Consider the following 16,072-nt stretch of genomic DNA (forward strand, 5'->3'; position numbering starts at 1 on the left):
ATGACCTTGTAAAAGGCTCTTTGCTGTTTCAGCAAATGCAGGAGAGACCACAAGTGAGAGCAAAGATCCTTATCAGGGAGTAGAAAAAGAGATCAGGGGTTGGGCAAATTGTGCCCACAGCTATCTAGATAGAAAACTAAAGGATTAAAGAGCCCCACAAGCAGAGAGCCAAAGAGCTCGAGTTGCTGGGCCACAGGCAATGCTGAACAGTGTGAGAGAGTTTTACTAAACAAGGCAGAGGATAGATGGATTTTATTTCCCTCCAGATTCTTGCATTGAGAGCAGAAGGCTTCCTGGGTAATGTGAGACTCTGTTTCAAGGAAAGGAGAATGCACACTACCAAAAGGCATAAAGGGTCGACTGTTGATGAGCCTTCTGCTAGGTAGGTAGTGAAAGGAATTACATATGCTTGCTGTGGATGCCTGATACTCAAGATTGTGGGCAAGTGGTATCGGTGAGCCATGTGGGTGCTTCCCCTTTGGTGTTTCCTTTGTCACGCCACTGCTGTTCAAGAGGAGAAACTAAGGCAAGAGATCTCTTAATATAAATACACTTAAGACAAGAGATGGGTGATTTGTTAATGTAAATACACTTTTCTGCATATTGTATTGATGTTTATTCAGGTAGCTGCTTCATGGTTAGTTCTGCCAGGTCTTGGTTTCTATGTGTCTAATGAAATGACAGTATATTCTCAGATTTACTTCTGTTTATACTAATTAAATACTAGTAAACCTGTCTACCTGAAGAACAAATGATAAATCATTTTTTTCCTCGGTTCTATGTTGAACTTCTCTATATTCCTAACTATTAAAGCTCCTTTATTTTTTATGTTCTTCTATCTTACAAACAGTTATGTAAGTTTATAGTCCTGCATAATTTAGCTGTGCACTTCTTGCATTGAACTCAAAGAGAGGAAATCATGACAAATTCTGTAGGAGGAGGATTTCCAGTTATTCAAGGCCTGAAGTGATGAAATTATATGGAGATTTATATTTTTATTAAGCAAAATCATGGTGTCTCCATTGCATACGAGCTGAAGAAAAATCAGTATCAGGGTCATGTGCCTGCAGTTCTTTTAAAAATAATTATACACAGCTGGAAAATAACATTTAGCACCATAGCACTGAACAAAGGAAAAACCTTTTACAGTTTCCTACCATTCCAACTGAGCAGGCAGTGGACTCCTTCCAAGGGCTGCAGGTAAAGATCCTGTGTTGTGGACAGTGGTCTATTATCTATCTAGCACAACTGCAAATAGAGTTGCTTTTTCTCCAAATATATGGATTAATTCAGGGAGGGCTCTTATGTGGTCTGCCTTGCCACAGGAAGTCAGGGATAAAGCTAGCAAAGAAAGGAGCCATCAGGCACTGGGAAAACAGAGGGTTATGTGCCCGCCTACCTTGTGCCTCTGAGGCTGCCAGCTGGCTCTGACAAAGAGAGGGTAGTTTTGTGCTTAGCAACATGCCTGAAGATGGAACACAGAGCACGTTTTGTAGGGCTGGCTGTGAGGTAGAGCTTAAACAGTTCTATCTGCTCAGTTACTTCTCTGAAGCAGTGATGTGGTCATGGAAGTTTGGTAGAGGGGATTGTCATGCCAAGTACCGTATGTGTTCGTTGGCCTTCATGCTAAGGAGTTGCCAGGTTCTTGGAAGAGAGTTGTATCTTATCCTGCAAAGTTGTGTGGATGGTGCTGTAGAAATTAAGTATTTGTTACTGTAGCCAGGAAGGGCTTGGCACTGTCACCTGTTAGGGTCATTTACCCCACAATGCAAGGCAAGTTGTCCCTATCTGGCTTTGAGAAAGAAATGAGGTGTTGGTTTTACCTTTTACAGGCGAAAGCCCTGGCAAGTACAAGTCCTGAAAAGTACAAGTCACAATTTTAGGTAAAGGTCTTAAACACAGGGTGCATTCTAACACCCTGTTACATTCACATTTGCCTCCTTCATACCTTTGTAGTCTTATTTCAGGCTCTCCCAGTAGTTCAGTTCCAACCCCAGAGGCCTGAAGTGAATAAATCCAAACATGCTCTATTTAGACTTCTGCCCCATGGCCAGCACACATGATATGGCATTTCAGAGACTGAGGGAAGTGAGCCACATTTGCTCATGGAAAAAAGAACTGTAGCAATATAGTGACGTAAGGTTTACCCTGCAGGTTCACCTCGGGTTACAACCGGATCTAATTCAGCATGCTCTTGTCAGTACAGCTTAGTTCAGCTAAACCAAGAAAATACAGTTCAATTCTGCATACAGCTAACTCCCACATAAAGCATCAAAACATTTCCAATCTAATTTTTTTTTATTACAGGCTTTTTTTTTCTTCCCCTTCATTTTCAGAGCTATTGGGCCTGAATAACCTTGGTTTGTTTATCTGTTTGGTACCAAATAAAATAATTATTATGAGTTTGATTAAAGGGCCATTTCAAGGTAGATGTGAAAATCACACATTTAAAGAAGATGTTCCTACACATCAGATGCTAATGAGGTCACCAAAGAGAACATTATTTTTGGGGGCCTCTACTTGTCCCCAGAGTGCCTGTTCTCACTGGGAAAAGGTCCTGCCGTGCAGTCTTAATCTAGAGCATGTTTTGAAATAGCTCTTTCAGCTACTGAAGTGCTAAACTTCTTTTTTGTTTTCATCTTAGAAGACTGAGAAAAAAAAATGCATTACATTTCACAGCAGTGAGATTTTTTTTATATCTGAAATAACTTTACAGTTTGACTCATATCTGTGTAGTTGCAGGTTTAATCAGCCAGAGTACTCTGCAACTCCTAGAACTGCACATGTGCCTGGTATAGTGGCAGACCTGAAGTCAAGTTTGTGTTGAACACATCAAGCAGCTCAAAGAAGTGAAATACTGTATCTTGACCCAGATCTAGACCAAAGTGGTTTTATACACCAAACCAAGTAGAGTTGATGTATGCTTGCTGCCTTAATCTTCAAGTGCTTCTAGCTACTGGCAGTCAGAGTAAAAAATGGTTTAGAAAATAAAGCTTTATGGTACACTCAAAATGCTGTCATCTTTTTCCTTAAACAAGCATTTTAGACAGATATCTTTTGACTGAACTTTAGTGTTAACCAAACATTGGTGTGTTGGATCTGGGCCAGTACATTGTTCTTGACAGTGCTCAGGAACTGGCCAGCTGACAGTTCCGGAATAATGTGACAAGAGGGGGATTTTCTTAATCACTGGGGATTCCCCTCAAGGGTGATGTCTTAATCCCTGACACTTAATCATTGTTTGTATCAGGAAGTATAAGTATTTGTCTTCTATTACTTAAAAAAAGCAGGGTTCATTAAGGATTGTATTCTTTCTTTTTAAAATAGCTGAGTTTCTAATGGGAACATGCAGGTATTCATTAACAGTCTAATTAATATTTTCTTTTATAGTCCTTTCTGGTCCCAATTATATTTTGCTGCAGACAGCTCCACAGGGTAAAGTTACATTTTAAATTCCGAAAGGTAGAATAGAATTTCCCTTAATCTCTTTTAAATTTCTTGTCAGTTTTAAACTCCCTGTTTAACTTGCCTTTCATATCTCTTAATTATTTTGTCTTCTGTCTTCAATGTATTCTTTTTCTTTCATTTTGAGAAAATAAATAAGGATGTTTATTTTACGTTTTTATTATTTATAATTTTTATACAGCTGCCTTGCATTGCTCTCTCATTTGATTCTTTTCCAAACAGAAATCAGTCTTTCTTCATACGACTGATTTTCTGAGGCCAAGAGTGATTTATGTTCATGGGGTCTGAAACCTTTCTGTGGCTGCTCTTTTTGCAGCACTGGCTGCCTGTAAGCATTCCTCATGCCAGATTTACAGCCTTTTGCCTTTTTTTTTTGTTGTTGTTTTATTTGCTTTGGTGGAGAGTGTCCCCCCTCCCTTGAATTTCAAGCAATTTGCTTGACATTGCCAGTGTCATCAGAAGTGGTATGAGCCGAGTTCAAACAGGTGGTACCGTTGGGCTGCTGTCACAGGGGATGAGATCATACATTCATTCTGTCTCCGTGATGGATTTGTCTAACTCACTCCAACTCGAGCTGACTTTGATCCCGTATAATGAAAAGCCTTAAAATAGAAAGTGGAAGGGAACAGAGAGGAGCTTTAATTATTTACTGGCTGGGTTGAATCCATACCTTTTGTAAAGAGACTTCTTTTGTTGTTTTTTGGTCTGTTCAGTTTTCATTAAGCCAAATTTGAATCTTTATGTTCAGCATTGGTTCAGATTCTGGGGCTGATTAAAGAGGCTTTTGAAGCAAGGTGCATTTTTCTTTCAACTCAGTTATTTTTTCCACTCACTAAATGGAATAAAAATGTTACTTGAATGGTGTTCAATATTTAGTCCCAGTAGTGCCAGGAAGTCAAAGATACTCCAAGTTTTAGATTCTCTGAGCCCCTAGAAACATGACACCCACCTTAAAACCACTGGAGGCTATGCAGGCAAAACAGATGAGAAGTGGGAGGGAGGAAGTAAATGTGTCAATTCCTAAATTGACAAAACAAACCTGTGGCATAGCTGAGACCTGGTCAGGTCTCTACCACTGCTAGCGTGGTTTTTAACAAGCCCTGCCCCACTGACTCTCAGGTAATGCCTGAGCAGCATGGGCATGATGTGGTGGTCTCCTCCCTGCATTTCAGTGGTATTCCCAGGTACAAATGTGGACCCTGCCACTCTGAGCATTCTGCTAGTGTATGTGTCCTTGCCCTTCTCTGGAAACAGCAGAGATGTCATCTCCCTCACTGAGCAGGAGGAGTTAATGCAGGGGGGGCATGAGTACATCTTGCCCTGGTGGGTTGTGCAGGAAAAGGGCTGGGTGCCATCCCAAACCCATCTCCTTCTCTGGAGGCTGGATGGTGCCTCCTGAAGGCATGAGGGCAGAGGAGGGACTTTAGGTGCGCCACTTCTTTGCATCATTACAGTCAGAACTAGCAACAACCTTGCAGTTACCTCTGTAGTCTTAAGCAAAAAGCTTGCTTGATTTATTTTGGAAGCTACTGTCTTCATGGTGTGCATGTCTGTAAAATCTGCATGCTTGAGTTGAGGCTCAAGGAACCCCAGTGCCTATCAATATCACTGCATCCACAGCTCCCTCACACGAATAGACAGTAATGTGAAAGATAGTGATGGTTCAGAGAAATGTCCTTGCTTTATCCTCACTCTCTCAGTGCCTGTGGATACGTTAGCAGACTACTGTACATAGGGGAAAACATGCCTTTAATAGTTCTGTCTCAGCTGCTGTTAATTTGATTTCCCTCAGGTAGTCAGTGTTGTCACAAAGTCCTGGAGCAAGACTTTTCGTAGCAAGAAGTACAAATAATTTACACTGGAATGTCTGTGGCTCTTGGATAAAGCATGTGCTTTTCTGAACGAAGGTAAAAAAACCCCTGTAATTTCTTTTATTTGGGGATAAATATGACAAATTCAGTGTGATGGAAGGAGGTGCTATAAAAAGGAACAACTTTGTGACATCTGACAGTGAGGTTATGACCGGACCTGTGCTTGGTCTCTGTGCCTCACTCTTGGTATATTTGTGGCTGTTCATCATGAAACTCAACAGGACAATGTCAAAATAATCTGTAAGTATTACTGGCTTACTACAGATAAAATGTTTTACAGTATCTCAGTTTTACCTTGGAAGTTGTTATATTTCAGCTCCAGTCCAGCTCCTTCTTGTCGTATAATTTAGGCAGTTGGAATTAGGTACATTGTGTCAGTCCTGAGATCAAACGGCATTTGTTTGCATTTATGAAAATCTGGAGTGCTGCCTTTGAAAAGCATGAGCTTCATTCTGCCCCAAATTGCCATGTCCCATTCTTTTGTTGGAGTCATTCCTTTAAGGGTAGAATTTTTCAGCATGGCTCACTGCTGCTGCAGCATTCTAATACTACTGTAGTATTGCATGGCTCATATAGCTTCGCAAAAAACTAAAATTAAAGAATTTAGAGCAGAATTAGGTCATGAATTTGATCAAGTACATTTGAAAATGCCATGCTAATTATTCACAACTTTAACATTACTGAATGGATTTCTTCCAAATTTTCTCTATTTCATAGATGCAATTGACATTTAAATATAATTCATTTTATCACCGTGCTATATCATAAAGTCTGGTTTCCCGTATTTTCATTTAGCTTGTAGATGTTCTGTAATATAGGAGGAATACTTGGGGCATGGAGAAAAAAAGTGAATGCAGTCTCTCTGTTAACACTGCCTTTCTGGAAATCACTAATTAATTTTTTTAGTCTCAGATTGCTATTGGAAGGATTGGGTTTTTTTCTGGTACAAGTTGTGTAGAGTTCCTGAGATTCTCTAGAAGGTTTAAGACAAGTGTATGGCTGAATTTTCAAAGCCCTAACCTTGCACTCCAGCCTTTGATCCCCTCTTTTATTATGGAAAGTGTCCACATTTCCTGAAGGTGCTGATTCTTCTCATCATTCCTCCCTATTCTGATGAGTGTGCACCTTCTCAGAGAAAAAGTGCTTGAGAGACATTTCTTCCTTTGAAACGGTTTCTTCTCTACCTTGGATTTCCATAAATTAGTGCTAAGAGGAAAGTGTGGAGTAACTGAAATATTGCTGTGAAGATTGCAGAAAGCACATTGTAATGTTTGAATGTCTGAGAATGTGTACTTTCCTTGGGGTACAAGTTTTCCCTGTATTCAAACAAATGCTTTCATGGCAGCTGCTAATGTCTTCCATAGGTGGTATCCAGTTCTGCCAAATTCTTAGCCCTCAGAAGTAAGGTTACAGGGTGGGATTATTGACTGCAGTTGTGTTCAGGTGGTTTTTGGTTAGGAAAAAACCCACTCTCTAGAACAATCAGATTGTTAATTACCACATGATTAATTGACTTCATTACCATAATCTACTTTTCCCCTTTCATTTCTGCTTTTTTTTTTTTTTCCCTGTGCTCCCTGTTGTTTATGTGTAGCACGGCACTGATGTGACTCGGGGTGGGTTGTTCCCCCCTTTGCTGGGGAGTGTTGCTGCTGGCATTCCCTAACGTGGGACTCGGCTGCTGTCCTGCCAAGGGAGCTTCCTGCACCTTCCTGTGGGGCTGATCCGGACACCCATCCAGATCCTAAGGTGAGGTCGTGATCTACCTAGGTGTCCCAGAGCGAGGTGATGGTGCCAAGGAGAGGCTTTATTCCCCTGTTCTGGAAGCACAAGTGAAGCGCTGGCAGGTACAGAGCCAAAGAGGTTTGCTGGTGGGACACAGAGGTCCATGCCATGCATCTCCCGAGCGTGGCGATGCTTTCTGCCTCATCACCAGCGGCTTCGTCTCTTCCCCAGGCCCGTGCTGCCTTCAGGCCGCGCTCGGAGCCGCCGTGCCTCCTCCAGCTTTCGGCGCTGACATTGGGGATTTCTGCACAGGATGGGTACAGCAGAGGGAGCAGTAGGACAAGCTTCTCCCAGGCTGTCTCGCCCTGCGTGCTCCCGGCCCGGCGCAGCCCCTCGGGCTGATCAGCGCTCCCTTCCTGTGCCTGTGCCCCAGCCCGAGGGATCCGGGCTCCCCGGGGCGGGACAGCGGGAAGGAGCGGCCGGGACGCCTCCCCCAGCCCTGCAGGGCACCGCTGCTCTTCAGAGAGCGAGTCAGGCCTGCCGCCTCTTACATAACCCATCTGATGGGACTCCTGGTGCTGGCCTATATATTAATGCTCCAGCTCTCATTAGCAGTTTCTGAGACTTCCAGGACTCCTCCTATGCTCTTGCTGTGCAGTTTTTTTCTTTATGGAGGAAAAAAAAAAAGTAATTTCCTTTCTTTTCCAAGTTTTTTGTCTGGAGGGTGAAATAAAATGAGTTTTATTTGAGAGCAGGAGGGTTTTTTGGTGAGATGTGGGATGAATGAAAGGGGATTGTTCCTACCTTTAGCTCAGCTGAAGAGAGAATCTGTTTTATATATTATCCTCTTGCAGTTCTGAAAAGTGCAAGAGTCATGTCTGCCTGCATGCACACTTCACGCAGAGGCTGAATTTCCACAAAAAACTTGGGGTTGTCTGTCCAGGCAGAGAGAGGACATTTAAAGAGAGAACATTTGTGGCATTTTTGTAAATAACTTCCTGGAAACCATTTTCAGTGCAGAATTTAGTACTCCAATGAAACCAAGGTGCCGGTGTGAGACAGAGTAACAGAGCTATTTCCATAACAAAGATATCAATATATAATAATTTCAGGAATAAGGACTTTGTTTTCAAGTGAATGTTGCGACAAGACAAGTTTTGGTGTTGTGATCTTTACTTTCACAAATACTTCACTTTTCCTCTTCAAGAACAGGCTGCAATGAGCTCTGTTAATTAGCACTGTGTGCTACTTTTTGTATACTTGGTTAGACCAGACATAAAGTCTTTATAAATCAGTAGAGGGTTCTTATCATTGAGAAGACAAAGAGCATCTTCTGCTGGAGCAAAGACTGTGTTATGAGTCTTTGTAGCTGGCATGTGGGTTGTTTGTTTATTTTATTCTCAGAGTTTGGCTTTTTAAGGGAACACAATCATGCTGTTTGTTTGTCTCACAGTGCTGGCCACAGCCAGTAGTTTTGAACTCACTAGACACTTTGTGCTAAATTAAACACCTAAGAAGAAATCTCAGCTATACTGATTCTCCTTGATTCTCCTGAAGTGGAATCCAAGATATTGACCCGAAAAAGAACAGGACATGCAACATTCCCCTCCTAAAGCAGCTCCCACCTGTGCTGGCTGCTCAGTCTGAGCACACACAGCTCTGAATGAAGCTGCACAACCTGCTTGCTGCTTTTTCCACAGGTAGGGAGAAAATACAGAAGGGGAAATGAAAGGGAGTTGGGAATACTGATAACTGAGGGCAGTATCTAGAAAAAGAACAGTCATGGAAACCTGGGGAAATTGAAAGGATAATTGTGAAGGTGGCAGTGCAGGTTGGCTGCATGAACCTGGATATGGAGGTGGGCAGATCTCCTGTTGTGAGAGGCAGTAGTGGTCAAGAGAGTATAAAGGTAACAGGGATTACTGTTGTTGGAAGCAATAAATAGCAGAGGATCATAAATCCTGAGGAAGACAATCTTCATTAGGTGCACTACTCACCAAGGGAATTAAATGAACTATAGCTGTCACTTCAAAACTTGAAAGTTCAGCGTTTTCAGGTAGAGGACAAATAATAGATGATATTAGAAAGTCTGAAAGCAGCCTTTTTATTTATCCAGGAGCACTACCAGTTCCTGAAAGACTTTTCCAGACCTCAGCACTTCGTGGGCTTAGGTTTACCTGTTTATTTTCCTTTTTAGAAAAATATTTTTCAATCTGGTAAAATTACCCATTTACCTACAAAATTTCATTTTTTTTGAAGTTGCTCTTCATTTTATCTCAGATCCTAATTTTATAGATCAACTTGGGTACCTCACAAAAAATAGTCTTTTTCCTGTATTTAGTGTAAAGATAAATGGAATCAGAATTGTTCTAGTTCTCCCCTTAGGTATTTTTCAAGTGAGCTTGAAAATGCATCTGGTAAAGGCAAGGGCACAGAGTTTTTCAATTGTTGCTTAACTCTTCATGATTAATGTTAAAACTTTGTTCTTGTATAAAAGAATAAAGCCAAAGTCTTTACATCCTGGCTCCTGTACATGTGACATGCTTATATATGATGATAAATACTGGTTTAAGCTATGAGTTCATACCAAAAAACTCTTACCAAAAGTATAAATACAAGACATAGCAAAAAGAAAGACATGCTCAAAAGTAAATAATAGATTTTTCCTTTATTCAGTAAAATGGAATAACTGCAAATATGATTTGTTCCTGAAGCTTCAGTTTGTGATCATGGATGATCTCCCTTCTTTCCTTATGGCTCGAATCACAGAAATACAGAAATTAAGAAACAAAAGCCAGCACGGAAAATCCTCTGTTGCTGCAAAACTGGTCACAGAGTATGTACTAAGTGCATTCCCCATTTACTTTATTAATGCTTATCAAGAATTCGAGCAATATGCAGTTGTCTTGCAAATAGCAGAGCTAACCCATCTGAACATGTTCAGTGGCTGAGCTGCCTGCCATTACCCAGTGAGCTTCAAGGAAATGGTAGTAGTGTTGTGCCCAGAGCAGTCAGACTCCACACTGGGAGACCAGGGCAGTGTTTTGCCCTGGCTGAGCCCATGTCCATCCTCTGGGTTTCCTTCCAGGGCAGGTGTATCCTGCTGTGTTGGAGGCTATGTGGTGGGAGGGAAGCAAAGGAGTGGGTGCTTGGGGGCTGCCACCAAGAGCTCCCTGTCCCCTCTGCTGCAATAGCTATCCCCCACCTCTTTAAGGAAGAAAAAAGTGGTAGGCAGGAGAGAAGAAGCACATGGGTCAACACTTGGCCAAACCCCACCTGCTGAACCATTTTGGAGAGCCCTCTTGGTGTAAGTACGTAGCTGAGTAGGCTTGGCTGGGGCAGTGAGGGGTGAGCAGGTTGAGTAATACTGGATGAACAGTGCTGAACCCATTGTGATGGGCAGGAACTACAGGCCTGCCAGTGCAACTACAGTCCCTACTCCAGAGCTCTTACTCTTGGACAAACCTGTGCTGAAATATCTGCAGAGGTTAACAAGATCATTCCAAAGAGGAAGAAATACTCTTGAGTAAGACTTAGAAAGATTGAGCCCGTAGGCTTGTCCCAGTAAGCCCAAATCTTAAGACTGCCAAGACTAATGAATTGAAGACACTGACAGACAAGGAGAGACAAAGAGCAAATTCTGTGTGCGTTAAAAATAGTGAAACATGAAGGGACAGATCATGGCTCTTAGGCACTTGGCTAAATTGGGAATGGGTAGGAAGTCACATGGTTCCAAACATGTTACCTCTTTACGTCTGTCACTGGTACCAAATTACTCTCCCCTCGCTGCCACTCCCTTGTCTGCTCCCATGCCAGCTCCAACTCAAGCTCCCACTCCTCCACAAGAACTTACTATTAATATGTTTTCATAGATCTCAAATCGAATGCCACAGAAGTCTCTGATGTGTTTCACTTGATGCTGGTTATAGCAACAGACCCTGCTGGGAGAGTAGTATTCCCTTTCACAGCAGTGGTAAATCTTGCAGCTGTACACTTTGTGTTGCACATTAGACCCTGGTATTGCTGCACAGCTCTTCATCTGAGGAAACTGGACACCTGTCTTCTCCTTTGGCTTGTGTGATACAGATTGTGGACATATGACCTCTGGCTGTCTCATTCATGGGATTGGGATCATGCTGTCCATGTTGACATCCAAGGTTTCCCAGTAACTTCTAGCATCATTTGCCAAAGCTCTTCCCCTTCCCATACTCTTAGGTTTTTAAGTACCCTCTTAGGAGGCATGGAAAGCAAACAGAGGCCTTTTAGAGGATTCAAAGCTGAATCTCTTTTCCCTCTGTATCTACTAAGGGAAACACACAAGCTTAGATAAAAGCGTGGATGTACTTCCTTGTACTTCCCTGCTATTGTTTTCCCTAATACTTAAGCACTCTCTAGAGGTAGTTAGAAGTCCTATAAACAGCTCAGTCCTAATCCTTCCTGTTCATGACTTCATTTCTAAATCACCAAATTTGTCCATCGCACCTTCTTCCACGGGGAGCTTCTTTCTTCCTTCCTTGTTGCCATAATTAGAAAGGAGCCCTCAGCCACAAAAGCACAAAGACTTTTCTTTGTTCTTTTGTCTCTCTGAGCATCTTAAGCACTGTGCTTTTTAAAATGTAGTGTTAACAGTTGGTCTCTTCTTCTAGTGATTGTCTGCCCTTCAAGACTGACATTGTTACAAACAATTGGGAAAAAGAATTACTTGAGGTACATACTGCATTATATGAAGTTGCACCATTTGAACGGGAATTCTCTGGCTCTGACTCTTTTGTGCTCTGAGGGATTTATAAGCCAACAGTGTTAGAGGTGGCTCTGTCAGAAAGCAGTGCCAGACAAGGCAGCTTTCCTGCAGTTCACTGCAGCTCCTCAAGCTGAATAATAGACACATACCATGAACTGTTCTATCAGGAATCTTGAGAAAAAGCAGTGATGTGACTTATTCCTCATCTAGCGGGAAGTCCATGCATGTTTAGCTAGGGTTTTTAACATGCTCTGGAAAGCAGGTATTGAACGTAATGTGGTCTGGCTTTGCTAATAGTAACAAATGTTAATTAACAAAAAAAATCTTTCAACTTTTCAGGAGTTGTCAGCTGATTTGTTACTTAATGTTTTTGTGTTGCTGGCATCACTTCCAGGCCCACAAACCTGAGCTCAATCCAGGTTAAGAAGAGCTCTTGCCTTTCAGGGTATGCAGACTGACCATGAAAACTACTGTGGAATCACTGTTTTTCATCAGACTGTATATGCTATATGTGTTCTCAAACACACTTGTTTTTATGCATGTTGTCAAACAGGCAGGAGATGTTGAGACTTTCTTAATATGTCCTGTGATACAGCCCTTTGGCTGATTTTTTTACCCCCTCCTTGAGGCCTTTCCAAGTTTGACCAGTTTCCTTCATTAGCCTGAAGTAAATGCTTCATCACTTTTACTACTGTATCAGTCCAGCATCTCAATACTGGCGTTCTGGAAAGTGTAATGCCCCATGAAGTTGGGCATTGGCAAGGCGTTTTCAGCCAAGGGATTCTAGGCACAGCTTGGCCTTGCCCCCTCTGCCCCAGCCTGTGCTCGCCGCTTGCTTGGCTGCATCCCTACAACCCCCCCTTGGCAGCAGCTCAGACAAAGGCTGAAGACTCCAAGAAACGAGAGACATTTACGGGGTTATTCTGTTTGAATTGGTGTGACTGGCAATTAGTATTTTCCTGTTGCAACGGAAAGTGTTCAATAATTCATACATTTTGCATAAAGTCTTGTGGCTTGTTCGCTCCCACCCATGTCTGAGAGAAGGCAGACTTGATGGCAGGCAGTATCACATTTGAGCATTAAAATCTGCTGCTTCGAAACGCTGATCTTAAAGAGTCAGGGGTTTGTGTCTACACTAGCAGCCTCTGGTAGGGATACTGACTTTCGGAGTTACCTGGAAGGAGTTTTTTCCCCACTTCAGTCACCTAGGATGCTATCATTAATCTGTAGTCTAGTTACTTCAGAGTCTAAACATTGCAATGCATTGTTACTGTAAGAGTGAAGGTTTAGAAGCCTTGTAGTCAAGATCTGGTACAAACTTCATTTTATGATATATTTTATTTCGGGTTAGTTTTGGGTTTTGTTTGTTTGTTTTGTGTTTTTTGGGGTTTTTTTGTTTGTTTGTTTGTTTGTTTTCAACGGTCTTCCTCCACAAAGCTCCCCGTGCAGTCGGGAGTGCTGTAAGCTTGCAGGTACGAGTCTCTGCCGAGCCTTCGTGCAGCGGCAGGTGAATCGCTGCTCTGCCCCAGCCCCGAGCTCGTGTTGCCCGGGATCCCCTGCGGAAGATTTGCCCCGGGGGTCCCGCTACGGACCGCAGCTTGTTCGGTGGCGCCGGGGCTCAGGGACCCTGCCTGAGTGGGCACAAGCTGTGATCTGAGGTAGCTGCCCCGATTTCCGAAGGCTCCGTGAGGCGCTGCTCGCCCGGCCGCTGGCCCCGGTGCCCGGCGGGAGGGCGGGCGGCTCCCTCAGACGGGCAGGCTGGAAGCCGAGGCTGGAAGCCCGTGAAATCAATCCTGCCAGCCAACCCCCTCTGTGTGTGTGTGTGAGTGTGTCTGAGTGAGTGTAGGGATGGGGCAGATGGGGGTGGAGTGGCAGCTCGGGAGGATGGGAGGAGGGAGGGAGGTGGAGGGATAGAGGAGGAGAGGGGGCAGGGTGCCTGCGATTGGTAAAGCTGCACGAAGGCATCTGCCAGCAGGACTTCAGAGGAATGTGAAACCAAATCATTTAGAAGTTAAAGATAGACGCAGAATACACAGCATCTTGAGCCAAGGTTTAAATTCATCCCTCTCTGCCTGGCTTCTCGCGCAGTTCGGCTTGTCAGCTTGCCTCTGTGTCCTCCCTAAAAAAATAACATCATTCTGGATTATTGGGAATTACTAAAGTGGCGAAAGAGATGGTGCATACAGTGGGGTAAGTAGGAAGCTTGCCTCTGCATTTGCTAGGGTGGCTCGTCTGGGCTTTCCTGCTGCCTTCAGAGCGCTCTGGTAGCTTCTTTAGGATGAGGTGGATACTTCAGTAATGCTTATCCCGGGAGATTTAGTCTCCCGTTTTATATAGAGCGCTGGAACTTTATTTCTCTGTGAAGTGTTTAACTCACAAGGTTACTTTTCTTGGCATACCTAGGGAGTCTCGGCCTTTATTTTGTCATTATAGTTTGGAGTGCTGTTTTCCTAACAGATGATTTTTGTTACATACCTTTGCACTTTGTTAGTGGGACATGCTGTCTGAAATGTTGCTTGTTATTACAAAGTTGAAAATTGAGTTGTTTTCCATGTTAGAGGGGATGTAATCAATGTTTGCTTGCTTGTTTGGCCATGGTTTAATTTACAAACTATTTCCTCATGGGTGAATTTTATCACAGCACAGGGTTAATTAAATTTAACCTTTTGGTTTGTTTGTTCCCAAATAATGCTTTTACTGGAAGTTTGATTTATTAAAAAAAAAAAAAAACCAAAACAAACAAACAAACAAAAAAACCCCAAACATTTTGGCTATCGTTTTCTTTGAGCAAAGTCCTTCTAGAAGTAATTTAAAAATCTGTGCATTCCCCTGGCAGTCCGCATTTAAGTAGTGAATTTGTGAGTAAAAAAAAAAAAAGGAAATTCAGGCTATCATGTTCTTTCTAGAACTTATTAGAAGTAATTTCAGTATCTGGCAGATACATTTCCTCATTGATCAATATCTTTTTCAGGCAGATTCTCTGCTGAAGATGTGCTCCTATACCCAAAAGGATCTTAGAATACAGCAACTCATTTGAAACTTAGATGTAATATTTGTTATATAGCAAGAACGTGTAGTCTGAGAGTTTCATCTGAATCCGGGCTTTGAGTGTGTGTCGTCTAAATGCCAACATTGTTTTTACCTTTTTTTTTGGGCATGTGTGTTTTACACTCATAGTAGAGGAGCTCCTAACTTTGGATCTGGTGTCAGTTCACCCAAACATACTCTGAATTCCTGACGTGTTAGTACTGCCCATAATAACCATAGGAAATAGGTGCTGTCTGTGGATAACTGAGACGCCTGACATTTTTGGTTATAGATATCAGTGCTGAAGAGATGCATATAATGGCAGTCTGTGTCGTGCAAAATATATGAAAGTGGGGGAACTAAAATAGAAACAGTTCCTCTGTTTCAGGGAAAGATGATGTGTCTGGTGTCTTTTGGTATCTTTTTGGCATATGATGGAGTTCGTCCCTGTTGGTCAGCTTGCCTGAATTTTGCAAAACATGTTTGGGTGAGCAAATCTGCTGTGAAGTGTTTTTTGTGTGATTAAATGTGGGGGATGGAGAAGAAAGAGATAGATAACCTTTAAGGTAAATCTGGCATAAAAACGGATGTAGGGATGAGAAATTAAATCCAAACCAGTTCTTTTACAGTTTGTAGTAGCTAATTGTTCTTTTAAGTAACTGACTAGCTCAACACTTCAGTCCTGAGCTAAATTTCCAGCCCTACGATTGCTTACATGAAGGAATTTTTTTTACATTACATCAAGGAATTTCTGTAATATTTGTTTAGGTATTGAAGTCGAAGGCCTTTGAGAAAAAAAATGTCAAGATGAATAAAACTTGCAGTGAGTCTTGGTGAAGTTGTGGTTAGTTTCTGGCTCTTGCAAAGTTCTGTGCAGCTTCAGGCAAGTCATGTGAGCTCTCAAAACTCCTTCTGCAGACCAGAAGGAGTTGGAAGGGGGTGAAATACCTTTATTATTTCTCTGTGTTGGGTATCTAGATAGCAGTTCCTTGGGCTAGGCATTGCCTCTGATAAGGTTTAACACAATAGGCTTCTGTTTGCACTCTTCCCATGGCTATGGCCTCCCCAAGGAGGGAGGGAGAATCCACAGATTTAGAAGTAGGGGTTCACTGCACCTTTTATAAGCTTCCTAAACTGAAAGAGAAAAATAGACTGACATTCAGAGGTGAGCAGAAAATAGAATTAATGTTCCATGGGAAATTCCTGAGTCAGTTCAAAATTTAATTGCATTTCCCTACCACAG

The 16,072-nt window shown here is 42.4% G+C and overlaps 1 protein-coding gene across 26 annotated transcripts in view; it reads left to right on the forward strand.

Annotated features, from left to right (window-relative positions):
- DTNA (dystrobrevin alpha) overlaps positions 1 to 16,072 on the forward strand; it is a 220,919-nt gene that overhangs the window by 29,205 nt on the left and 175,642 nt on the right. For 2 of the 26 annotated variants that reach the window (XM_072924632.1, XM_072924629.1), the window contains exon 1: positions 13,563 to 13,992. The exons of 23 other annotated variants lie outside the window; for them this stretch is intronic. Coding sequence is in view for 2 of the 3 variants with exons in the window: in XM_072924629.1 (XP_072780730.1) it covers positions 13,976 to 13,992 (17 nt within the window). In the remaining variant the exon portion in view is untranslated. Of the gene's footprint in view, positions 1 to 13,562; positions 13,993 to 16,072 lie in introns of those variants that run through there. One more of the 26 variants, XM_030266163.4, reaches the window with a different exon arrangement.

The sequence above is a fragment of the Taeniopygia guttata genome, chromosome 2, assembly GCF_048771995.1.
Source record: "Taeniopygia guttata chromosome 2, bTaeGut7.mat, whole genome shotgun sequence".
Taxonomy (NCBI): Eukaryota; Metazoa; Chordata; class Aves; order Passeriformes; family Estrildidae; genus Taeniopygia; species Taeniopygia guttata.